Source organism: Varanus komodoensis, unplaced genomic scaffold (genome assembly GCF_004798865.1).
Source record: "Varanus komodoensis strain SLA01 unplaced genomic scaffold, ASM479886v1 scaffold4, whole genome shotgun sequence".
NCBI classification, from domain to species: Eukaryota; Metazoa; Chordata; class Lepidosauria; order Squamata; family Varanidae; genus Varanus; species Varanus komodoensis.
In genome coordinates this window covers 45355197-45382346 of record NW_025335941.1, presented here as the reverse complement: position 1 = coordinate 45382346, position 27150 = coordinate 45355197, and the positions used below count along the sequence as shown (strand labels likewise).

Genomic DNA, 27150 nt, shown 5'->3' with positions numbered 1-27150 from the left:
GCGTCTTCTGGGCAATGCGGTGATGCCACAAGGAGAGGGGAGGAGAAGGTTCTGCACTGGCCACCCTCCCAGGGTGCTGTTCTGAGAGCGCTTTCTCCAACTTTGTCCTTTGTTTTCAGCACCTCTGCCAGGAAGTCACTAGGTGCCCTGGTATGTGGTCATAGCCTCAGTCTTTCATTTGTAACTGGGTCTATAGCCTGCCCTACATTACAGGGTTGTAAGGATAACAGTAAGACAACATACAGGAAATGCTTGCAACATTTCCAGAACTATATAAGTGCAGAGTGATTTTTTCTTCACAAATATGCTTGTACAACATTCCTGTCTCAGAACAGGAGTCACATTGTCCCTGCCTATGGCAGTGTATCCTATCTCATACTGGGAAATTCATGAATTACAGTTGCGTTGCTGGGCGAAAACAGGACACTTGATTGCAGGTGCAAAAGATATGGCATCTGTTCTCCAGCTTTGTACTGGGGTGATTTTTGCCACTTGTTTGATTCTTCAGCTGTGGACTCTTGTGGGTGCCAAATCTAAGTAATGAGGATTCCGATCTTGTTCTCCACAAATAATGGTAAGTCCACAAATAGGGAGAGCCAATATGGTACAGCTGGGACTCAGCTGATCTGGGTTCTAGTCCTAACTTGGCCATGGAGTCCACTGGATGACTTTGGGCCTGTCACAAATTCTCAGCCCAGTCTACCTCACAGGGTTGTTGTGAAGATAAGATTGAGAGCAGGAGGAGAAGAATGATGTAATCCAACTTTAGTTCCTTGAATGGAAAAAATGTGGGTTAATAATATAATAATAAAGAGCTATAAAGATATAGCATACACAGTGGTTCATGGAATTATAATGAAGGCTGTAAACAGGTTGTCCTCTTTTCCATTTTAAAACTAGAGAGCTAATGCATTTCTCATTGCTTAGATGTACACTAGCTTCCTAAGGTTAATTGGCTTGTGTGTGAATTAATCCATTATCTTACCATCCTCTGCTTCAATCAATATCCCAGTGCTGCACACACCTATGCTAAGATAAGCAATTTGTGTAATTGTTTCTTTCCATTAATGGGTCTGTCTTCTGAATAAATTTTTTAAGGAAGAATTTATACAGAAGTCATCTAAGTTAAAAGGTTCCCAGGAAATCAGTTTTCTGAAGTAAACATGGGTTCTTAACACCATCAGCATACTATAATCTTCTCAATTCTTTGAGCAAATCCATGACAGTGAAACTAGTACAAAAGCAACATAAGCCTGTAGTATTGGCTTGTAATTAACTTCCAGCTTATTCTTGTTCTTACTTTTTTTTTAACCTTTAAACTAGCAGTCTCTTCCTTAGAAGGTTTTGAAATTGCTCATGTAAATATGGCCTTGATCACCCTAACTATTCTGTAGTTCCATGTAGACCTATTCATATATAATGTAATTTCAATACCTAATAGACATTATCAGACCAGTTTCCTCTCACCCTTTTAAGTCAATGGGAAACCAGCTGCAAATACTGTATTGGGTTGTAAATCTCATTCAGTGGGTCTTCTCTACATAGGACTAACATTGGATATGACCCCTAAACAACTTTGGTGCAGGACAGTTCTTGCCAAGGGCAATTAAAAAAAAAAACCTCAGCAAGGGAAAAAAGTGGAAGACCACTTAATTTTCTGTCAATGAATCAGTATTGTTCTCCCCCCCCCCCCTTTCTTTCTAGGCAGTGATTAGCTTTGACAAAGCAGCTTTGCCTTAAGTAATTACTGCCAGAAGATATTACCTGGCCTGTCTTAGCCACAGCAGTCAGTTTAGATTTGGGTGAAGTATATCTCAAGCAAGCTCACAATCCTGCCGCTATTTAGGAGAAAAATGCACCCCCTTTGTTCCTTAACTGTGTATAGCTTTTAGTAAATATACAAAAGCAGAGCAACTGAAGGTCATTCCACAGGATTTCGACTTTTTGCTTTTCAGCAACAAAAGGATATCTCACAAGACAAACCTCAGGGTTACATTTCACTTCTTTGTGAAGAGGTTTTTGCCTCTACAAAAGAGTTATTCTTATTGTGAAGTAAAAGAGACTGTTGGTAGCATTCTAAACAACCATAATTAGAAGAGAATGATTATCAAGATGGGACTAAATAAGCCAGAAGGCATGTGGTAGGGATGGGACAGGAGCAGGTAACTGGCTCTCAGCTCATGGTTCCACTAAATAATCAGGTTGCCATCAGTAACAAACTCCCAGAACCCATGGGAATGGGGCAGTATATACATATTAAGATTAAATAAAGGGAGAGACCTGCCTTTCTCAAGTTTCCCACCTGCTGATGAGAAATCAGAGGCAGGAGAAATCACTCATAGGGAAACCTTTTCCTCTTCTGAGATTTCTGGCACAAGGAAGAGAGATACCCTTCTCTTACCTCATGCTAGGTTTTGGAAATATTTAGGTACAAATGGAGAATACTGCTGCTGAGCATTCCCCAAGCCCAGTGTGATATAAGAGCAATCCCTCCCCTTCCTTGAGTTCTTTGTGTGTACGCCAGAATGATTTGATAGGAGCTGGGATAAAAGAAGCTCACCAGTAATAGTACAACCCCAGATACAGACACTTTCTGTGTCAACTGTTTTCCAAATGCCCAGCTTCTATTTGGAGCTATTTGCACATGTGTGCTATCTGGTGCGTATGTTCCACATCAAGCCAGAAGGGGGATTCTATTACCTCCGTGCAGGCAGCATAAAGAAGTTACTACAGTGCTGAGTCTAAAAATTATGAATGGGACACACAAACCAAGCCCGATCTGGCACTCAACAAGCGTGTTAATGCAGTTCAGACAAGCACAATCACAGGAGGAAGGTTAGACTGATGAAAATGAGTGCTCAACTTGTTCCATTCAAAATCCCCAAATACTGTCAGGAGTGCAGTCAATTCAGGTATAATTCCAAACAATCAGCAAGCACTGATACATTGGGGAAAACTAGGCATTGCATGGACAATACAACCCCAATCAGTCTGATTTTTAATGAAAAGTCACCACATAAGGCTGTCGATTGTTCAGTGAAGGGAGAGCGGAGAAGACACCATCTCTAGGGATGGGTCCCCGCCCCCCCCTTTTTTTTCCTTGCAGGGAGGAAAGCAGCTAAGGAAAATGCCTTCGAGGAAAGCAGCTAAGGGAAATGCCTTTAAGCGGACAAATGGCAAGAAGGAAAATGCCTTCTCCTATCCCACCATTCCTCACTGCAGTCCGCACCTATCTGGACATAGTTATAAGTTTCTTGCGGACATCTAGTTTGATCCATAGGAGATGCACGAATCCGAAAGACTAGAAAGAAGGACTGAAACTCAGCAAGGAATTCTCATAAATGCAGCAGTATGAAAGTATCTCCACATCTGAAGATACTGCAAAGCACATAAGTGTAGCATGAGGAAAAAACATACAGAACATGTTAATTGTTACCAGTTAATGTTACTAAGATCGTTTCTACAGGATTGATAGTCCCCATTTAGTGGCATTCACTGACCTGTACAATGTGTAATGGCTTTAAAGAGGCTATAAAGCAAAGTGGTAGAAGCTGTTTCATAATCTCATTGGCTAAGATGAATTTGCTGTATGGTATAAGTTAGATATTTAAGATTGCTAGTACAAGATGTTGAAAATAAGTTGGCAATGAGTCTCTTTCTCATAGCAGCACTGAGAACAGTAATGATTTCCATATTTGCAAAGTGCCTAGAAGATGAAATGTGTAAGTACAAAAATGCAATTACAGCACATTAACTGTGAAGCAATTAGATGCATAACTTTGGTTTAGTCAAAAGAGCTCAAAAGAGTAATTTTATTTATTTATTTAAAACTTTTATATGCCATCACCACATGCCTCAGCATCTTGGGATGGCTCACAAACGTACAATTAAAACAAAACAATAACAAATTCCATAAAATTATATAAAAACAAAAACAAGCTACTGTTAATAATAAAATGTTAATTTTTAAAATAGCAATTAAGTAAAAAGGTTTTAACCTGGTGCTGAAAAGAATATAAACTTGGCACCAGATGCACCTCTCCAAAGAGCACATTCCATAATCTGGGTGCCACCACAGAGAAGGTCCTGCACCAGGTAGTTGTTCTTTTTATCTCCTTTAAAGAGGGCTCCCAGAGCAAAGCCTCTCCCACAGCGTGAGGGCATGTAAGAGAAGAGGTGCACCTTCAGGTATCCTGGTCCCAAGCCGTTCAGGGCTTTATAGGTTCCAGCACCTTGAACTGGGCCCAGACTTCAACTGGAAGCCAGTGGAGCTGGTAGAGGACTGGCGTTATATGAGAATAATGACCAGTCTCCATCAGCAAACTGGCAGCTCTGTTCTGTACCAGCTGAAGTATCTGGACCATTTTCAAGGGCAGCCCTACGTAGAGTGCATTACAGTAATCCAACCAGGTTACCAGAGCATGAATCACTGTTGCTAGGCACTCTCCCTGTCCCTCTCCCTGCACAGGTCATCATACAGGGTGACCAAGGCAGATTCAGTACCATAACCGGGTCTGAAGCCAAACTGAAATGGGTCCAGATAATCAGTTTCATCCAAGAGTGCCTGGAGTTGTCCCACCACCACCTGCTCTAACACCTTGCTCAAAAACGGGATGTTGGCCACCAGTCTAAAATTGGCGGCCACCTCGGGGTCCAGGGATGCCTTCTTCAGGATAGGCTGGATCACCGCCTCCTTCAAGGGGGTAGGGACCCGGCCCTCCCTCAGTGAGGTGTTGACAACCTCCTGGACCCAGGGACCAATCCTGTAACTGGCTTCTTTAAGTGGCCAAGAGGGGCAAGGGTCCAAGAGACAGGTGGTGGGACGTACCATTCTGAGCACCTTGTCCACATCATCAGGCTGCAATAACTGAAACTCATCCAATAATGATGGACCAGGCAGCTCTCTGGACACCTCCTGTACTGCATTCAAATCAGCTGTGGAGTCCAGATCGTGGCGAATCTGAGTGACTTTTCCCCTAAAGTTCTGGGCAAATTTGTCACAGCGGGCTGCTGAAGGTGCAACTGCTTCCTTCTCCTGGCCAGAATGTATCAGGCCTCGCACCACTCAGAAAAGCTCCACTGGATGGCACTGTGAGGAAGCAATGAAAGCAGAGAACTGCCTCTTCGCCACCCTCACTGGCACAGCATAGGCACAATAATGTGCATTTAAGTGTGTTCGGTCAGATTCATCCTGAGATTTCCTCCACCTGCGCTCTAGTTGTCTCCCAGTCTGCTTCATCACCCACAACTCAGGCATATATCATGGTGCCGAGTGGGCTCTGCTAGGCAGGAGAGGACGCTTAGGAGCAATCATGTCGATTGCCCTGGTCATCTCCCTGTTCCACGGGTCAACCAGGACATCAGCAGGAGCTCCAGCTTTATCTGCCGGAAAATGCCCCAGAGCCCTCAGGAATCCATCTGGATCCATCTGACTCTGGGGATGGACCACCCTAATAGGGCCCCCACGCTTCTGGAGGGAGAGATCAGCCCCAAGCTCAAACCTCACGAGGAAGTGGTCTGACCATGACAGAGGAGTCAAGATCAAGTTTCTCACTTCCAGGCCACCCTCTTCCCATTCCGTCGAGAAAACCAGGTCAAGTGTGTGACCTCTTTCATGGGTGTACTCTTTTTGTATTACAAATGGGATGATTCTCCATACCAGATGGAGAAAAATATGTTTTTAGAAATGAGAATATGTGAATGGCCAACTTTGAAAGATGTAGTATGTATACATGAACCATATGAAGTCTCAAATGACAACCCAATAAAGAAGGAACTACCGAGAATAAGAGGCAGCAAATCATAAAACGATTCTAATCACAACTTGTAGTGCCAAGTGGTGTGTACTCCTTAAAACATAAAAAGCCTGTGTACTTCTTAAAACAAAAAATGCAGAAAACAGAACCCAGCAAAATCAAGCACATGTGCGATGCAAGGCTGACTTCAAGGGTGCAGAACTCTTTCAGCCCAAGGGCGGAATTCCCTTTTGCAGTTCTTGGGGGCCACATTCCAGTGGTGGGTAGGACCAAAAGCAAAAAGGGAAGTCCAAGGCAAAATCAACACAGCCCCAAATACCAGCTCACTTAAGTACCACGTAGAAGAGGCATTTCAGTCTTTTAGAACTGGTCAGGGGAAATGCACAAAAAGCTGGAGACCACCAAAAGATTGGTGCTTGGGAAAAGTGCTTGGCCAAGTATTTGGGGGCCAAATCCAGCCCGTTGAACCGCAAAGGGCTGGATTTGACCCCCAGACCTGAGATTTTGCATCCCTGCTTTACATGATTATTTAGACATCCCACTGTGCATTTATGACACAATCCTAGCCTGATATCATGAGCCCCTGACCTGGGGCCATCCCGTGTAGGAGCAGCAGAGGTGATCTTCACTTTCCCACTCCCCTTTCTGCATGCTTCTGCATGCTGTTACCTCAGAGGGGAGGGGAGGAAGCTGGGGAAGTGTCAGGATACCTCATACCTGTCCTGCCTGGTTTCCTCTCCCCTCCGCTCACCAGGAAACCCATTTCTCCTCTGGCCCCAGATTCCTGATCATGCAGAAGCAACCAGCATGACCCTTTGGGTGCTGGATGCAAGGGGGCGGGGGGAGGGGAGACAAAGCGTGAATTCTCAGCTCCCTCCCCAGTCTCAGATCTAGGAATTCAAAGAATCCCATGCCCCTCACAGCCACTCTCTAGGGGTCATAGGTTAACTCTAGTCACTCTGTGTGGATTGCAACCACAAAGCGCAGCAGGGTCTGTCCTGCGGACAGTATAAAGTGCAGTTTAGATCTCACAGTTTTGAAGTACTTAGTTTGAAAGACAGAGCTGTATTTCCATTCGCATGTAACTCTCCTTTTGCATACTTTCAATCTATCAAGTAGTCACAAAACTGTTCCTCTGAAACTTAAGTCTGATGCACAAAACAAGCACATAAAACAAAACACAGTTATGCTATTTTTAAAAAAAAAACTGCTAGTGTCATTCTAAAGAGACAGAAATGCAAGTGAATCATCTCTCTTGCAGACTTGACTGTGTTGGAAGGTATGAAGAAATGTCCTTAATATAACTGGGGCTGTTGTGCAATGTTTACTTTGTACAACCTCTGTGAGGCTATAATGTATCTCAATAGGCCCAAAGTTTTGTTTTGGTACTGTCAAAGCCTTGTTGCTTAGTAACATTCTGACATGGGGGAGAGAAATAACTGCTTTTAATATTGTTCAAGGTGACCTGGATCAGGAAATTCTATTCGGTTTGGCTGGGGATTCTAGCAAGGTGGAAAAGAACAGGTGGGGAATGACGGTAGGTCTGCTGGTTGGTGTGTGGTTTTAGAAGGGCTACGATAAAATCGAAAGCTGAGGTCTCACGTGCACACACATGGCCAGTGGAGATAAGTAGAGATGAGGTGGCTGTGTGATGCCAAGAGGATGCCCTAAGAAATCCTACAGGAGGAGCTTTTGGAGTAAGAGGACGGCAGTACCAAGAGCCGGACCTGGTTGGAAGTGTATTCGGCAGTGATGGAGGGTTCGGGAATTTGCTCAGGGGCAAAAGAAGTCATAAGAGGCTTGTGGTGGTAGCAACATTGTCTCTCAAGTGCTGAATTATTATTAATTTTAATGTAAATTTCAACAAAATACAACCATAAAAGACAGCAGCAACAACTACTCTGTGATTTTTTTTCTGGCTACCACAGTTACTGAAAAAGCTTTTGCTGCTCAAAAAGTAGGATTTTCAGAGCTCATTTACACCATTGCCCCAACTGTCAACTTCACTGTACCAGTTCCATGTTTCCTCACTTATGCAGCCTACCAAAAAGGGACCTTTCTGTAGCAATATTATATAATCCCATCAACATGGTGAAAGATAGTAAGGAAATAAGTGGGTTATTGCGGGATGGCCTTTCTGTTGTTTGCTATTGCCATTCTTGATTTTCCTAATCCTGCCTCAGTGGTAGGCATGCTGGTATATGCAGGAGAGATTAATGGACATAATAGAATTGTGAAATAAATAATGAAGGATGGGAGTAGAGAAGAGGTGAAATTTCAGGATGAGCCTTAACGTTCGATATCAGGAATGCTGAACCTCCTGCAGTTCAACAGCTAAATTCCATTTCAGAGAAGCTCTTATGGGTTGTATTCCAAGTAAGTCTTACAAGAAATGTTTTAATTGTTTAGAATAAAGGGGAAACACCAAAAGGTTAGTGGCTGGAAGAAAGGGGGTTGGGCTAGTGGAAGGGGCCACGGGCACCCCTGCACCCCAGAGAGCTTCACTGGGACTCCAGGCAGGCTCGATGTGACCTACTGGCCTGAGTTTCTGCATTCCTTCCATTAACTGTGCGAATGCAGAAATGTATCCCAGATCTGCCTGGCAAAGAAGTGGTTAAACATCCTAAACTCTGTTGCCTAAGGAAGGCTGCCTGAGGAAGGTCAGTGGCCTGGGAATCTTAAAAAAAAAATACAATCTGGATCCAGGACAGTCTGTTTCATAAGAAGGTGTTTGTATGCTTTTGCAAACATTACCTCAGAGGAATTTCCCTGTGCAGTCTGCAATGCTGATTTTCACAACATATTTAACATGCTACTATGATTCATACAGTGACTTTTTCAATGGTTTTTGTGCCTTGTCCAGTATGTCCTGATCACAAATCAAAAGCTTCAGGTATAGGGGGAATATATTAAAAGAACTGGTTGTACCAGAAAGAACTAACTCACCATCTCAGCCTTCATCCAGCCATAAATAGGTCTAGAGACTCTCAAGGCTAACTGTATGCACATCATGTTAAAATCACAGGGAAGAGCCACCCTTATTTTAAAGTGGCAATGTTTCAAGTGAATATGCATGCAATGAAAACTTTTTTTAAAGTCTCACTTTATAAAAGTGTAATACTCATTTAAAGCAAAAGTACTGAAAAGAATCCCTTCACACCCCTGAATTAGCATTGTTGACATTTAAAAATTCATTATTCTAGGTGGTAGCAGTCTCTGTAACAAAGTACAGAAGCTTGCTTTCCAATGTCTTTAAATGTGTTGCTTTGCACCTGCCCAGTCACTGATATTCCAGTCAGATCCATGAAACTGCAAATTTATTGCTTTATTCTATTTACTGCTTTGCTAGGGTGCCAGGCAACTGATCTAGAGTTTTAAAGCACTGCTCTTTGATCAGCAATATTATCTACTGCCCTTGTTAGAGCACAACCAAGGTGACTCTATGACTCCTCCTCCTTCCCCTTTGTACGACATCTTAGGGGCCAGGAGAGCAGAGCATCTGGGCTAGTCAATTCTTGCAAAAATCAGATCGCAGTTGACCCCTGACAACACGATCAACACTCGAAAAGGCAGATAAGAACTAGCTTTCAGGTGAATCCTTGGTTCAGCTGTCCACATTCTCTCCCAGGGAGTCTTCTTCATTCACCAGCTGCACAAAGTCTTCTTTGCACTTAGTGACACACGTAAGTGAGCTGGAAGAGAGAAGACATTTTTCAAAGGAGACAGGGAACATGCAGTAGTGGAATCAATCGAAAATGCCCACAAACCTCACAGTTGACATACAATGCCCTGGAAGGGATCGAGGTGGCCTGCTCAATACGATGACAATGATCCTTCCCCTGCACACATTTCTTTGCTTACTTATTTATTCGATTTACTCATCCATCATGCCAGCTTTATATTAAGGGCAAGCAGAGACAGAACATTCTGAGAGCAAGTGAGGCGGCCAAAAGCATCCATGCCATGGCCAAATATCTTCTCCTGTGCCAAGAAAAAAAACATCTGCAGATTGCCGGCATTGGTCAGTAGGAGCTGGGGAAATGCCGGCTGTGCAAAGTGTGCAATGGCTACAGCCCTGCAATTACCAGTCTCACCTTGCAAAACTGCAGAGCACTTTTGCAATTGTTTTTAAAAATGCCCTGAATATCTTTTTCCAAGGAAAGCTCTGAGGTGTTTCTTTTCTTATCTCACTCCCTACATTAGAAATACAATGCTACTTGGGGAAATTTTCAAAATTTCTTCACCTTTTTTTTCTGGCAGCCAATTTCCCCCTCCCCACAATGCCCCAGAACAAAGCGAGGTATGGGTAATTATAAAGGATGCAAAACTGGAGCTGTTTTTGTTCATGAAAACAATGGCCAAGGAAGGTTTACATTAAAAATAGGATGATTTCAACCAACTTCCAACATATGCTTTGTCCATGTAAAACAGGTGTGCAGATCTGCAGATTCTCAAACTTGATGGGCAAAGGTAACCCTCCCAATCTGGCCCACCAGGTTTCCCCAGATGGCCATGGCCCTTTCCCCTGCTTCCTCCACACACTTTTGTGTGTTACTTATGTTTGGTTTCCTGCAAGTTGCACAGTTTTTCCATATTCTTATTCCCTTATTCTATTTGCTAAAGTATTTTTTACAAGCTTTAAGCCAACATAATCTTTATTTTATTGTAAGACCCACCCAGAAAGTATTATGCTAATAGGTGGCTTTTAAAAAAATAAAATAAATAAAATAATAAAATAAAATAAATAAAATGCTGGTATCTTTGGCAAGTATTTAGCCTGCCTCGCTTTTCCTTCAGTCCCAACCACTGAACGTATACAGGCCTGCAGAGCTTCCGCAACATGAAACTCAGTTCAGTCCCAGTTTCAATACTCCTTATTTAATTATTTATTTATTTAAACCATTTCTATGCTGCCCCATTCACAAAAAGCCTCGGGGCGGCTTACAACAACAATAATTAGACTTAAAAAACTGGACACATCTTGGCACTTACATAAAAACCCAATAAATACAGACAATAAATTAACAATTAAAATAACTTTTAAATAAAAAGGTCTTGGCCTGGCGCCAAAAAACAAATAACGATGGCGCCAGGTGGACCTCTTTGGGGAGCACATTCCATAGGTGGGGCACCAATGCAGAGAAGGCCCTCTTCCGGGTACTCGCCCTCCTAATATCTTTCACGGAGGGTTCCTGGAGAAGGGCCTCTGCTGCCGATCTCAAGGGGCAGCAGGGCATATATAGACGCAAGCGCTCCTTTAGATAACCAGGTCCCAAGCTGTTTAGGGCTTTATAGGTCATAACCAACACCTTGAATTGGGCCTGGACTTCAATCGGGAGCCAGTGGAGCTGGCGGAGAACTGGGGTTATATGAGAAGTCCCCAGTCAGCAACCTGGCAGCTCCATTTTGCACCAATTGAAGTATCCGGACCATCTTCAAGGGTAGCCCCACGTAGAGCACATTACAGAAGTCTAATTGGGAAGTTACCAGCGCATGTATCACTGTTGCCAGGCAATTGAAGGGAAGGGACGCAGCTGATGGATCAGCCGAAGCTGAAGGAAAGCGCTCCTTGCCACCGCCATCATCTGAGCTTCTAATGACAGCTCAGGGTCGAGGAGCACTCCTAAGCTGCAAACCTTGTTCCTAAGAGGGAGTGCAACCCCATTCAGGACAAGGTCCAGGTCCCCCACCCCAAAGGCCGAACCACCCACCAACAGGACCTCTGCCTTGTCTGGATTGAGCTTCAGTTTATTGGCCCTCAACCAGCCCATTTATTGGCCCTCATCCAACCCATTATCTCGGCCAGGCACCGGTTCAGTACAGCCACTGCCTCACCTGGATTGAGAGGTGAGCTGGGTATCATCAGCGTACTGATCATTCCGCAGCCCACACCTCCTGATGACCTCCCCCAGCGGTTTCATGTAGATGTTAAATAGCAAGGGTGACAGAATGGACTGCTGCGGAACTCCATGGCATAACTGCCATGGCGCAGAGCCATAGTCCCCCAGCACCACCTTCTGGAATCGGCCATTGAGATAGGAGCAGAATAACCGCAAAGCAGTGCCTCCAACTCCCAATCCCGCTAGCCTATCCAGAAGGATACCATGGTCGATGGTATTGAAAGCCACTGAGAGGTCCAGGAGAACCAACAGGAACGCACTCCCCCTGACTCTCTCCCTGCACAGGTCATCATACAGGGCAACCAAGGCAGATTCAGTACCATACCCGGGTCTGAAGCAGGACTGAAATGGGTCTAGATAATCAGTCTCATCCAAGAGTGCTTGGAGTTGTCCCGCCTAACACCTTGCCCAAGAATGGGATGTTGGCCACCGGTCTATAATTGGTGGCCACCTCTGGATCCAGGGATGCCTTCTTTAGGACTGGCCGGACTACTGCCTCCTTTAAAGGGGCAGGTACCTGGCCGTCCCTTAGAGAGGCATTGACAACCTCCAGAATCCAGGTCCCAATCCCGTCCTTGGCTTTCTTGAGTAGCCAAGATGGGCAAGGGTCCAGTAAGCAGATGGTAGGACGTACTTGTGCAAGCACCTTGTCCACATCATCAGGCCGCAACAACTGAAACTCATCCATCAATTGTAGACCAGACGGCAACATTGGCACCTCCCCAGTAGAATCTGATTCACTAGTAGAGTCCAGCTCATGACGAATTTGAGCGATTTTCTCCCTGAAATGCTTGGTGAAGTCATCACAGTGGGCCTTCAAGGGTGGCACAAGATCTTTCTTTGGGCCCAGATGTACCATCCCCTGTACCACCTGAAAGAGCTCCGCCGGACAGCATTGTGAGGAGGCAATGGAAGCGGAGAAGAATTTCTTCTTCGCCGCCCTCACTGCCACAGCATAGGCCTGAAATTGGGCTCTTAAGTGTGTTCGGTCAGACTCATCCTGTGATTTCCTGCACCTGCGCTCTAGACGTCTCCCAACCCGCTTCATCGCCCGTAGTTCAGGTGTATACCAAGGGGATGAACGGGCTCTGCCAGGTGGGAGAGAATGCTTAGGAGCGATTGTGTCAATAGCCCTGGTCATTTCCCCATTCCATAGTTCAACCAGGGCATCAACAGGAGCACCAGCCTTATCCACCGGGAATCCCCCAGGGCCTTCAGGAATCCATCCAGATCTATCCGGCTCCGGGGGCAGACCAGCACCATCAGGTCCGCACCCTTACAGAGGGAAAGGCTGCTCTCGAGCTCAAACCTCACAAGGAAGTGATCTGACCATGACAGGGGTGTCAGACACAAGTTCCTCACCCTATGATCACCCTCTTCCTGCCCTGTCGAGAAAACCAGGTCCAGAGTGTGTCTACGTTCATGGATCAGGCTAATGACGTGTTAAGACACCCCCATGGCCACCATGGAGGCCATGAAGTCCTGAGCCCCCCCGGTCAGAACTGTCTCGGCATGGTGATTGAAGTCCCCCAGGACCAACATCCTGGGAGTCTTCAACATCAAATCCGAGACGATCTCCACCAGCTCAGGCAGGGAGTCTGTTGGGCAGAAGGGTGCACGGTACACCAACAGAATCCCCAGTCTGTCTCGGTCGCCCAACACCAAGTAGAGGCACTCTAGATCCGGCCTCAAGAGGACAGGAGCCCAATGAGGGACACAGAGGCTTGGTAAACCAAAGCGACCCCCCTCCCCTCCAGGCGTTGTCGGTTCTGGACCAGGTACCCGGGCAGGCACAGTTGAGAGAGGGAGACATTCCCCCACTCTCCCACCCAGGTCTTTGTAATGCAAGCCAGGTCAGCCTCCTCATCCACGATCAGGTTGTGGATAAGTGATGACTTATTTTGGACCAACCTGGCATTAAGCAACAGCACCAACAGGCCCGGGGGGCGGTTGGCAAGCCTACCTGGAACCCGCCGGCTGGGGGAATAACCAGAAAGAGGAACAGGTGTTAACCATCTGTCCCTCCTTCTTCTAGGCAGACTCGTTAAACCCCCAACGCCATAACGCCCATTGCCCGTGACCACCCCAATGGCGGTGCCCACGCGCTCCCCAGGCAACCCCATACTCAAAGCCAGAGATGAATCCATTAAAACGCTTAAAAACACATTAAAACGCTTAAAAACACACCCACAATCCCCGCCGCCCAATTTAACCAATTCCACCCGCTGGCCAACAACAAAGACCCTGGCCAGGTCAGCCCCCGCTCAGCCCCAAACAGCCCCAAACAGTGTCACTGCCCTTAGCATGACCTTTACCAAATGTTTAGGATCTGTACGCACCTCAGCAAGCTTAGTGGAAGTATACAGAGACCAGCTGATAAGAGGAAAACGAAACCTGGAAACCAGGCTACAGTCATTGCATAGATTTTGCTAAAAACAGCAAGTGAAGTTGTGCCAGTAACAACTTCTAGGCAGGCAATGCAAGCAAACAGAGCTCCTGTCAAGACAAGAAAACAGCTGAAATGATACTTATCTTCCAAACCTAAACATTTATGTACGCATATATAAACACAGATAATGTTTTCTATTAGGTGATGGAAATAAACAACTAGATGTACAACTGCAGTATGAAGACTATATTGTTATAGTGTTGTGCTATATATTAACTGCATTTAGATCACACCTTTCTTCCACTGTGGGACTCATGTGGTCTCCCTTCCAAGTACTGAGTAGAACAAAACCTGCTTAACAACAGTGAGGAGGCTGCTTCACACGCCTTCAGACCATGCCTGGGCTGTGCCCCTGATCTGCAACCACAAACCATACATGCATCCTATTCAAGCCACTTCTTTCCCAGCTGAGCAAGACTTGGAATCAGAATCGGAAAGAGGAGCCATTCTTTCAGAGCCATTCACTCTGATGCAGACCTCCCTTGCAAGGGCTCCGCCTCCGTCACCTCTTAACTCCAGCAGCCATTCCATCAGGCTGCACTGAGGAAGAGAAGAAGTCCTACTGAATCTCTTGATCTCTTCTCCTCCCCACTAGTTCTATTGCTTTTTCCCCTTGTGTGTCTATCTTCCTAATCTGAGCTGGCCCTCTCATTACACAGGCTCATGCACTTGCATCAGGCTGTGGGGTGGGAAGATTGGAAAGATGCACCATCCTTTCCTCACCAGGAAGGCCCTCTGCTGCCTTCCCACCACCTCCAGAGAACCCTGCCAACTGTTTTCCAGCTGTGGCATTTTGTGACCTGGTAAACTAGAGGTGGAACTGTGGGAGGCCAGTCTTTCCCCTCCCCTCTTCCAAGCAGATTGAGACAGGAGGCTTCTAACCACAGTGTTTATTATGTTAAAGCCAGCCAGCCAGCCAGCTGGCTTTGAGATACAAAAGCAGTCGGTAGCAAAAGACACCCCCAAGTTAGGAAGCTAGCTAATTAGAGAGATTTCTGCTCTGCCAAGAAATTGATTCCAAACTGAATCCCCCTCCTCCTTTCTTAGCCAAACGGACTTAGCACCACCCTGAGGAGGGTCCCCAACAATTGTGGGCAGGACTGCTGTATAGTACTCAGTTTGGTGGCTCTCTTGATCTGACACCAGATGATGAGACTGATTATGTGGCATTCGTATTTTGGGGTTCTGGACTGACCATGCCCACCCAAGCTGATCTTTGACTCTTCCTGGACAGAAGGTATTAGAAGACTGCTTCCTCTTCCAATTAAGTTTTGCTGAAGCACCAAGGCATATTCCTGTGCCCTTCAGTTCTCCTACAGTTCTGATTTGCTGTTTATACCTGATCTCTGTCTTCCCCTTCAGTCCTGGTTTGTTCCTCAGTCCTGCCACCTAGCTTCATTCCCCGGCTCCTTGTTCTTGGTTCCCAGCTCATCTCAGACTTCTACCCACAAGCCAGTTCTGACAGTAATTTTTCAGAGTGAAGTAATGAGGGGCTTGTACAAGTGCGCCACCACATTTAACACTGCAGATCTATTGTCCACATTCACCTCAAACAGGTCAGGGGAAACCCATCAGACAGGTATCCCTGCCCAAGTGGAAAGTGCTTTCTATCAGGTGAGAGGGTTGAGCCAAACACACCATGGGTGGTTCAAGGAAATGTTCCACTGTCCATGGCACAGCTAACTTGAAAGTGTTACTGTTTGTCCACGTTGGAAATGCAGTGGGGAAAACAAGCAAACCCTGTCTAGTCTCTTTTGTAATTTACCCTGTGACAATAACAACTGTTTATTTGATAACATCAACTCACCTTGTTCTTTGGGAAGAACCACCTTGGATAGCATGGATCGAAGGACTGGGATAGGTACAAAAAGTAGCAAAGATGGCACCCGCGCTGCAAGGCACAAGCACATGAATTAACACACTTTCTAACCACGAAAGGGAAATAGTCTCATTATACAGTTCAGTGCCATCTGCTGCAAAGGTCAATAGAAGAAGGGAGGAAAGGGGAGAGAAAGGGGAACATATGGCCGCCTGGGCTAGCAGGAGGAGGTCTGGGCAGGCACAGGGTTGCACTGACATAAGACTCAACAAGACTAGGAGCACAGTCTTTTAACCCAGTTAGGGATTTTGGGAAACACTGCAGCGACTATTTACAGCATCTCTTCCAAACACAGATGACACAAAACATTAATGTGCATGTCCACCCAGAAGGCCAAGGTACCTTTTAAGCACAGCAGCATTAAAAGCAGGAATTCATGAATACAGCAGTTATATTCATCTTTTGTAAATGCATTTTATATGCAATGATTTTACATGCCTCTCCCACCTCTGAAGTCACTGTTTGCCTTACTAAAAGCACCACACATCATGTAAGTGGGGCAATAAAAGCACCACACCTTAGGACAACCTGGATAAAGGTGAAAATGAAAAAGGTCATGTAACATACAGAGTTGTTAGAAACACATAATTTTTGCAATATTTTATTTTCTTACTCAGAGGCTTAGTGAGGTCAGCAAGCCAGGCAGGATGTCACCTTCTCATTGGCCGTGTTTGCAGCCTAAACACTAACATTTCTTAGTCACTGAGCACTGCTAATGGGATGAGAAAATGAGGGATATGTGACATTCAATGGCCATAGTCAGTGGGTTATTTGCAACTTATTTTTGGTTGTGCACATCTGCTTGTAAACAGGAGATATGAAAACAGCTCTTCACATGATGAGAAGGCCTTGTTCCATGTCCCCTTGGGTATCTGAAGTGTAGTAAGTGATGTGTGAAGCAGGGCCTCCTGGAAAGTGGCACCCAATTTGCAGAAATGGTTCCAAGGGAGAAGCCTCACTCGCCCTCCTGAATGCAGCCTGCATTCAGTTAACAAGGTAGAGTACTCTTGTTTCAAGAGGACATTTGGCACAATCGGTCTTCTTCCTGCTTAAGTGCTCTTTCTGCTTTGAATGGAAATGCTTGCAATGCTTTTCTTCTTTTTATGGTTTTTGTTTCTGATTAAACTATTAAGCAGCCTAATAGATGGAAAGACAGGGCAATAAATAAATAAATGACAACTGCGGCGGCAGCAGCCCTCTTAAAGGAGCATAACTATTCTCTCCATGTCCTGGTGCTGCATATGGAGAGGGATGGACACCAATTCTACCAGTCCTACTTGAAAGGCCTCACGCAGGAAGACCCCTCCTCCACAAGGGTGGCCCCCAGCAGCCATTCCAGCAGGCTACACGGAGGGAAATGAGCGGAAGAAGCAGCGCCAAGATTTCATGTCTTCCCCTCTTCTCTCCTTGGACCTTCTTCCTTGTGTGCTGTATCTTTTCAGATGGTGAGCCTGTGATCAGGGTTTGTCTTGCTTAGTAGATGAAATGTAACTTTTTCCACAAGACTTTCTGGCTGAGTAGCATCATAAAAATACTTGAAATGAATATATGTATTTTTATAAACGTGTTTATTTCAATACAGTAATTATCTATATTACTATAACAACAGTAAGTGCTATGGTAATACAGATCATTGATAATTAATAACCTAGAAGGTCAGTCCTTGTCATCTCCAGTTAAAAGGTCGGTACCAGGTAATGAGATAAACCAGCCTTCCCCAACCTGGTGCCCTCTGTAAGTTTTGGATTTCAACTCCCATCAGCCCTAACTAGAAGAGGCAATGACCAGGAAGGCTGGGCATTGTACAAGCAGTCCTGAAGTTACTAATGTCCAAGTAATGTCCATACTTATGAACGAACTGCCATAGAGCCTGTTAATTTAAAAAGATTACTGTGGAAAATTGTCATCACCATAGAGAGAGAAGCAAAAGGGAAGAGAAGGAAGGCCTCCAAAGCATGCCTTACTGCTCAGTTCACCCAAAGAGGGAAATCTCTCTGGCTTTTCCTTGCCGCAAAGGGGAGGCAGTGGTGAGTTGTGGTGGAAACCTCTCAAAAATTTGAGGGTTTTTTTTGTTTTACTTTCACAGGGGTCCTGCACCCCTAACCCCATGAATGTGGAGGGCCAACTATAGGTGATTTGGCTCATATACAATTTCATCTTTAAAATGACTTTCCATTTTCTCAGGAATGGAACTTGTTTGTAACCTGGGTATCCCAAAGCTGCAACACCACAGCAGCTGCCATGGTGTAGTGACTGAAGCAATGAACAGAGACTGGGGAGACTGGGTTCTAGAATACCCCTGGCCATGAGGGGACTGACTCTCAGCCTAATGTACTTCAGAGGGTTGTGGTGAGGATAAAAGGTAGAGGAGGAGGGGGATCATGTAAACCAAATTAGGCAATGTAGGTTAAATAAATAATAATAAATAGCTTCTACATGGCATCGGTCCAGTGCAGAACTCACCTAAAAACATCAGCAACGTAGTGTTGGCAAAGGCAGCCATGACTGCTCCTCCGACGTAAGAAATGATTCCAATGCAAACAAGGCAGGCATCTCCCAGGCACCGGTAAAGTAAAAGCAGTCCCAGAAAGCCAGTCAGAGAAACCGAGGTGGAGACAGCCGAGCCATATCCGATGTAGACTGCGTTCCAGCAGAGGGGAGCATTCAGTTCATAGAGTGTGTAAAGTGAGAATCCACCAAACATGGTGAACAAGTAAGTCATGAACACACAGAGCAAGAGGATGATCGTGGCCCGCTTCCTACAAGAGGACAACTTAAAGAGGAGCCACACTCCAGAGAAGGTGTCTTTAATGCCTTCTCTCAGAGAGTGTGGCTGGCACCCAGAAATCTTCACAGTCTCATCCAGACAACACGTAACATAGACAATGTTCACTACCTGAAGCAGTGAAGCGGTTGCAAATGTCCATGTGAAGCCTATTCTTTTCAAAATGTATCCGGAGGCCACTCCTCCCAGTCCAGACAGGAGTCCAAAGATCAGGTCTACCACAGCTATTCGGACAGTCTTCTGTCTCTCGTTCTCAGAGAGATCAACCACATATGAAAATGCGCCTCCAAGGAAAGTTGCCATGCCCCCAAATAACCCTGTGACAAAGGACAGTGCGAACAACAGAGGGAGGTATAGAGAGAAGTAGGACATAAAACCGAGGAAGGTGCTGCCTAGGAGACTCCCTACCAGAGGAAGACTTAGCGACCATTTGCGTCCACAGCGGTCTCCATTTGCTACAAGAATAAAGGCCATTAAAATGCTCAAAATGGCTGAACATAACTCCTTTTTCATGGAAAATAGAGAAGCTTTTTCCTGGACTTCCTGGAAGAGAAAAAGACAAAGGGGAAATAAAGTCCATCAGTGAACCTAGTTCAAGGGTAGGCAACTTTTAATGGGCCATGGGCATGCTCGGCAACTGGAGACGTTGTCCTGGACTACGCCACCGAAAGATGGCCATGAGTGGGGTGGCAGGGCCTGTCCACAAGACTGAGTAGAAGGCCAAGGCAGTTCTGAGCCCCAGGATGTGCAACCATTCCTCTGAGCCCACCATTTTCAGCACCAGCTGGACTTCTATCACAGCAAGCCCAGCTACCAGTCAGAAAATGGGTCTCCTTGTTTTTAAATGGAAGCAGTACAGCATCTTGGCCAACACCATGTTGTCTGCTCCCAATGCATTTCCGCGTAATGATTTGCTGTTTGCTTCAACATGTGAATTTCTCTTTCATAATATATATATACATAATATATTTGTGAGCCGCCCCGAGGCTTTGTTGCGATGGGGGCAGCATAAAAATGTTTTAAATATAAAATAAAATAATAAAAAATATGTATGCTCCCACCACTGCCATGCAGCTATAGGTTTGCTTGGCTTGCAGGAAACAGCATACAATGGCTCCCTGGCCAATCCAAAGGGGTAGCTCTGTTGATCCACTGGAATGAGCATGCAACAAAGACCTTCATGGCACCTTAAAGACTTATGACGCAGATGCTTTGCTGGACTATAACTCACATAATCATCCAATGCATTCAGTGTTAGTTAGCAGTATCTGAACACCTGTATATCTGTGTAAACACAGCTGTAAAGAACTGCCATATGACAGAAAGGCCACAAAAGGGCAAAGGCACCGTTGGTGACATTTCTTTGCAAACCTATGCAAGCATTTCTTTGTAAACCTTAACAACAAAGTACCAATAAGCAAGAGAAGGTTCTGTTGTGTGCATTTGAACTGTATGGCTGCGGATTTTGGAATGCATGTGTACATTTTTTTTAATCTTTACATCAATGTGTATGTTTTATGTGTAACTTTTGAGTGACAGTGTGCCTGTAGTGGGGAAACATACAGGTACACGAGCAATTCCAGCTGTGCAGAGTTCCACAGATGGTTTTGTCCTCTTCCCCAAACCCCACTCTCTTTCCCCAAGCCATAAATCCTTTGATGGTTTCATAGCTTTGTGTAGTTTATTTTTCCTCTCTTAAAAGGTAGAAATGCCTCTTCAAAGGCTTCTTACTGGCAGTAAAAGTCTTAGAAGACTCATCATCCACAGAGCAGTAGGATAGTTTGAATTCTTGTATCTGAGATTGGAGAAGAACCTGCAACCTTAAAACTGGGAATCTACACTCCTCCCTGCTTGGAGCTGGCAAATAAAGAACCATGCCGGCAGCCTCTCCAAGGTTGGGAATTCAACCTTGGAGAGGAGGGAAAAGAGGCACTCCAGTGGATGGGGATGGGCAAAGACCACAGAGGCCACAGTTCATGCTACCTCATGTCTTCCGCAACCTCCCTGACCCCCCGCCCCCCGCCACAGCACCCACACTAGACAGCTGTGCAAATGGCCATCTAGCAAAAGCACAGAGTCGATGATGTGGGGAAGCGACGAGTGCCTCTGCTGCTCCTCTCACTTTGTGCCGGATGCCCATAAGCTTCTCAGTAGGTTTGCATCCTTACGCTACAATATTGGAAGGGGTTGTACTTGGCCATGATCTATTTGGTCCCACTCCCTTTGCCTTCAGCCCTACCCACCACTGGGAGGTGGCTCTCAAGAACGTCTCTGGAATCAAATTCATTCATGGGGCTGAAATAGGTTTCCACTGCTCCAATATGCAACGATGCCATCAGAGAAGGCCTTTGAAGCAGGGGACCCACTCAGTAAAATACTCAGGAGAGCCCCCAGATGCAGCTGGGCAGACTGATCACATCTGACATAAGTAATGCATATTACCATCTAAGTAAACAAAATACCACATTAACCCAACACGAGTATAAAATTGCCTAACTGCATCACTGATCAGATGTCGTAAGAGAAACCATGCTATCCACAGACCACTTAGCACCTATCCAACAATGTATCTAAGCAAGAATCCTAAATCCCCCACTGTTCCTAAATTCAGGAATCCTAATTTCCCCACTATTATTATCATTATTATTTATATCCCACCTATTCCCAGAGATTGGGAATCTAGGCAGCTCACAACATTAAAATCCTCTCAATTCAAACTATCAAAAGTATACAAAGGTTAAAAATACAATTAAATCAACTACGTATCACAATTAAATCACTACATCGCTTAACAACAGTGCAACAACGTCCATGAGAAGTGCAACAGTGGGACACGAACGCAACACGCTCTCCTGCCCAAGTTCACTGCAGATGAGACAGAGACATACTGAGAGCCAAGGGAGCAGGGGGGTTGGACTGCTTCAGCCAGGCACTTCTTCCCAACTCTGCCTGCAGATGCAAGGAAATGAACGTGGGACTTTTTGAATGCACAATGACTCTTCTACAGCTCTCAAGCTACCCAATTAATCCAGCTGCAGCCAAGAAGATATAAACAGAAGAAGGGGAAGGAGGACATAAAAATGGTGAGTACACAAGGGCAGGAGCAGAGATTTAAGGTTATCTAGCACGATCTGCTGTTTTTGGTACATTTCTCTCCGTTAGCACACTTAATTTGCACAATATAGCCTCTAATTTTCTAAGGACAAAGTTCATACAATGGCAATGTTTGTACGTGGGGTAATGGTGGGAGAGACAAGGGGACCCACATCAAACAAGCAGAAGTTGAGAATCACAGCTTCCATGAACTGATCCAGCTGCTGGATTCTACATACAAGCAAAGGAATCAATGAGATTTGGGTTGCTTCCAGACAGAGGGCTCCTAGTCCTAATAGTCCAAAGGCATTGGCTTCTTTCCTTAACAGATACTCTTTTTCTGAGAAAAAGATGGAACAAAGCTGGGAATACATGCAAGATCCCCATATAAAACCTCATGAATGAAACAAGTCTATCACATCTTAACAAGCTCATCTGGAAGTACCTTTGAATGCAGTTACAGAAATCAACAGGACTCTGGGTTTCTCTACCTGAGGCTTTGAACTTGCGTCCTACTGAGGCTTCTGTGCTTTCCCCCATGGTTTTACTTTCCTTTTCTGCCTTTCAATGCTCCATCACACATCCATGACTGGCACTACAATATAGTGGAAGTTCACAAATACATGTGTGTCTCCTTCCCGTTCATTCTGTCTTTTCCAAATAATAGCACACATTCCCTGATCTAGAAACAAAGCTATGGAAAAGAGTTACAAAGCATTAGAGAGGCCCTGGCGGATAATCATGTCATCTAAACCACCTGCAAACTACCAGGAATGAGGAAACAAGAGTGCTCAAATAAATGCCTTGTATAAAGAAGCTTCTCTTCATCAGCAAGTTTTCACATGCAGAACCTCATCGAGAGTGCAGAACCTCAGGTCCTGGGGACCAAATCAGGCCTACCTGAGGATCTGACCAGACCTGTCACAGCCTGTTTCACAGCCACAGTCTCTTGGCACCAGACACCCTCAGTTGATGGTTTCCTTGCTTGGGGCAGGGTTTTTCCCCATTCTGAAAAGTTAAAATGCCTCTCCTAGTGTTTAATTGCTGGCTGCAATCTACAATATGCTGGATTTTTTGCCTTCAGCCTTGCCCATCCCTGGAATGTGGCCCTCGGGAAAGTCTCCCAGACAGAAGTTAGATTTAGGGTTGAAAAATACTCTGCACCTCTATTTTATAAGCTGCTCTAAGACAGTGCTGAATAATAAGGTGGGAGCTCTGAAATGGCTTGGGCCCAGGATGTAGCTTAGCCATTCCTTGGAATATGCTGGGAAGACTCTTCATGTCCCAACAGTGCCTGACACACAGCTTAGCTGAGGCATGGGAGATGGCCTTTTCTGTGGCTATGCCAAGATCATAGCGTTCCCAACTGCAGAAGTTCTGCTTGACCTCTCGTTCTCTTTCCTTCCTTATTCCAGCAAGATTGGACCTGCCAGTTGAGGATTCTTTTGTGGCTGCCCCAAGCTTTAAAAAAAGTCTTATATATACCTGGTTATCCACTCATGTATGCACGCTCTTGCAATACTTACAATACAAAGCTGCATTTTTAATCATATCACTGAAGTCAGTGGAACTCAAAGTGCACACCTAGCTTTGACTTCAGTGAGATCTGTGATAAGCATGGACACATTTCAGGCTAGCACTCTAAGATACAAACATCAAACTCAAATGCAAAAGAAGCATAGAGAAAATTAAAGAATTCTCAAGCCAAGAATTTCATGCAATCTTGCTTTTTAGTACCTGAGCTGAACAGACCTCACCTTTTCTCCCACACAAAACTCCACCCCAGTTTACCCCACCCTCCACAAGTTTTCTTCATTTGGAGCAGTATAATTTTACTACTGAATTTATACTGCTAAAAGCCATTTTGTTGTTTGTTTGTTCAACAATTTGGAGTAAGGAATCCTTGCTGATCCATGGCAAATCACCCATAGATCCAACAGCACATCCTGATCTAACTTCTGCCCACCACTGAAGAACAGAGAAGTTCTACAAATGCTTACCTAGAAGTAAACCCCATTAAGTTATATGCACTTACTACCACTGAACTAAATAGGGCTTATGTTTGAGCAAACACAAAGAAGACTCTTAAGTGTATTTGACCTTGTCCAAGTTGCACCCAATGAGCAATGAAACCTTACCTGCTGTTTCAAGAAAGCTGGATTGCTTTGGTTTAGTTCACAATGAGAAATTGTGTCATTATCTATGAAGGTGGTATTAGTGGTCTCCTCCCAAAGTCTTCTGTATATATATTGCTGTACCAAGGGTGTTTCCATAGAAGAAACAAACATGTATATGCAAATGACAGGTTCCACTATGAAATTCTTCATGCTTGAATTTTAGTTTCAAATTCTGATTCAGAGAGAAAGGAATACATTAGTTGGGTCAAAGGAAAAGAATGTATGCATCCCTGAATTTCCATAGCCAATAAGCAAGGGATGAGAAACACTGCAACTTTGTTTTATTATAAAATTATTTTATATACAGTAATTAGAAGGGGTGTGTCTACTGGCATTCCTTGAGAAATAATGCAAAAGTCAGTGGTCTGTTTTGATCCATGCTTGCTCTCACACTGCCAGTGCAAGCTTCTAATTAATTAATTAATTGCATTTCCATGCCACCCAATAGTCAAAGCTCTCTGGGCAGTTTACAACTGCTGAAACCAAAGAACCAAAAAACAACCCCCCCATTAAAGTTTTGAAAATTTAAAACCACAGTATAAAATTGAAGTTAAAACTTAGCAGCGATGCAAAGATATAAAATACAGTAACAATTTAAAACTACATAAACTGTAACCCTAAAATGCCAGGGAAAGCAGAAAGGTCTTCACCTGGTTCTGGAAATAAACAGAAGGTAGAGGTGCTATGGATGTGTAACCTGCCTCTTAGCAATTATGGTGCAATTATGCCAGCCACATTCAGTGCACATTCTGCAGGGCATGGCTATGTAGTCCTTCTACTGCAGGCAAGAGTTAGGGTTAGAGCCCAAAGCAGATCCTCAGCATCTCCTTGGAGCAACTGCCAACCATCTTGGTCTAGGCCACCTCCATCCCTGTGCAACACTCATACAGCGGCTATCACCTTAGATCAGAAGGGGTGCCAGGGAACCCACAGGAACCCCCTAATGGCACACACAAAAGGAGCCCCAACATGGTTCAATGTGCTCCCAAGAAAACTTACTTTTCAGGGTTCTGAATTTTGTCCATGTGTTTAATATATGCACATGGATTCGTATGAAACATATACAACCTTCTAGTAATTATACACGATTCATCAAAAGCAAGCCAAAGATACAATTAAGTATCCATTTGAAGATGGCAACCATATGCTGTGCATTAATATAGCAAAAGTCCTGTAATGCATAGCATTAGCTGAGGGTGAACTTCAAAACATTACCAAAACATCTGTTTAAAAGAAGCATTAGCTGCACTGCACAGCCAGAAATTAACTGAATTAGGTAATCCCTTAGCAAAGAGATGATGAAGTGTCCAGTAGACATGAAACAAAGTTTTACTGAACAAAGATGAAAAGTGTTGCATCCAATTCAAGTTGCTGGACCTTAAGGCTCTAGTCAATAGTCAATCCCATAGAGCTGAAGGGTGCCCACCTCCGTCATAAGGGACAGTCTTCCAGTGGCAGCAGTGTATCATTTGTGACCAAAAACTTTTTCAATGAGCAGACTCCAGTTCTTCAATGTCACTTGTTAAAGAGCACTGTGCAAAATGGATGCTTTCTTCCAAAACCCTGTAATGTGCAAAGATGCACTCTGTCAGAAAAGGCCTGTTCTTTGCCAGCTGTGCTTCCCAACCAGACACCCTCCAAATGTTTTTGTTATGACTCCCTACGTTCCAGACCATTGTCCATGCCAGCTGGGATTGATGGAAGTTGAAGTCCAAACATCTGGAGAGCATCAGGTTGTAGAAAGCTCCCTCAGCCTAGGAAAGTTTTCTCAACCCTGCACCTTTCAGATGTGTTGGCCCACCACCTCTATCACCCACAGTCAGCAACACCATGTTGGCTGAGAGTGATGAGCACCGTAGTCCAGCACGTGTGGAGTAGGAGGCTTATCTAGGGATTGCAGTGCTTCTCCTAAGTAAACACACAGGCAGGTCTAAAGATAAAGATGAGCCTTCCAGGGGAAGTGGTTGAAGCCCCATCAGGCAGGGTGTTTAAGGATAGCCTGGACATGCACATGATAGGCATGTCCTATCATGGAGCTGGCTGAAGCCAGGGGTCAGACTAGATGGCCCCAGAAACCCTTCTAACTCGCTCTGTTTCTATGTTTATACACATAAAGATTTGCATAATGCTTGGCCAGCTTTCTCCAGACGACTTCATCCAGGAAAACTGGGAAAGGAAGGAGTATATTCACTACTTCCAACAAGCAGACTTCCCAAGTTATCACAAACATGACATACATGAATTCCGGTCGGCTTCTGGCTGGTTCACGACCCGGGAAATGCGTGACGGATGCGGGCTGTCTTTTGAGTTAGCTACAGGCCAGCACACCTACTGCAGCAACCGCACACCAGTTTACCTGAAGCAACTGTGCATGCCTCCCCAGGCGACCCCTGACCTACTAACCGCAGGCGATCAGGCCAGCCGGTTTTCCAGAGCCGCAATCAGCTGTTGTGTCAATGCGGTTTAAGTCGACAAAACATCTGGCCGAATGCCTTGGCCGTTCCTACAGCCCGCGGCGCCGCTCAAACCAAGTCTGCTCGGCAAAGAAGATAAAAGCAAGCAGACGGTATCGAGGGCAGCCCCAGTTTGGTGCCTTTCCCCCGGTACGTAAGCAGATCCAGCATTTCGTGTTTAGGCGGGCGAGGAAGGGCTGCCCGACGTGCCCGGCTCGCTAGTGCTCAGCACCAGGAAGAGCGTGCCGGTGTCCCGCTGCAGGTGCTTTCTCTCGTCCTCCTCCAGCCGCAGCGTCCGCCTGTCCAGCCCCCGCCGCTTACCTCCGAGCGCCTGGCCCGCCGCGCTTTCGCCTGCAGCTCAGCCCAGGAAAAGCAGGTCTCGTGAAGGCGCCTTGTTGTCGTCCTGGGCGGGCTGCACATTTTCTCCACCGCGCTCATTGGCTCTGCGCAGGGGGAAACCTCCGTAAGCAGAGCGGCGATTGCTCCGCCGAGATGTCAGGCGACTTCCCCGAGCCCGCCTCTCCGGCGCTACCTACGCCGGGGTCAGCGCTCCGCAACGCGACAGCTGCACGGGGCAGCCTCGGTTGGCATGCGAATCTGGTTGGGCTGGTCGTCTGGGAGGGAAAGAGGGCAAAGCTCGAGGAAAGTGTCTCGGGGG

General features: G+C 45.4%; 1 protein-coding gene across 2 annotated transcripts; it reads right to left on the bottom strand.

The window, feature by feature from the left end:
* Window positions 1-7588: 7588 nt before the first annotated feature.
* SLC46A3 (solute carrier family 46 member 3) lies at window positions 7589-26895 on the bottom strand. 2 transcript variants are annotated; one of them, XM_044441940.1, is made up of 7 exons: window positions 26814-26895; window positions 25466-25602; window positions 24001-24211; window positions 18448-19312; window positions 15913-15996; window positions 13996-14152; window positions 7589-9448 (listed from the first exon to the last, which is right to left on the bottom strand). In XM_044441940.1, the coding sequence occupies exons 3-7, from the start codon at window positions 24187-24189 to the stop codon at window positions 9361-9363; spliced, it is 1383 nt and encodes a 460-aa protein (XP_044297875.1). In that variant the 5' UTR covers window positions 24190-24211; window positions 25466-25602; window positions 26814-26895; the 3' UTR covers window positions 7589-9360. The 2 variants fall into 2 exon arrangements, with proteins under 2 accessions (XP_044297875.1, XP_044297876.1); XM_044441941.1 differs by having other exon boundaries at window positions 26443-26868.
* Between the last annotated feature and the right edge of the window lie 255 nt (window positions 26896-27150).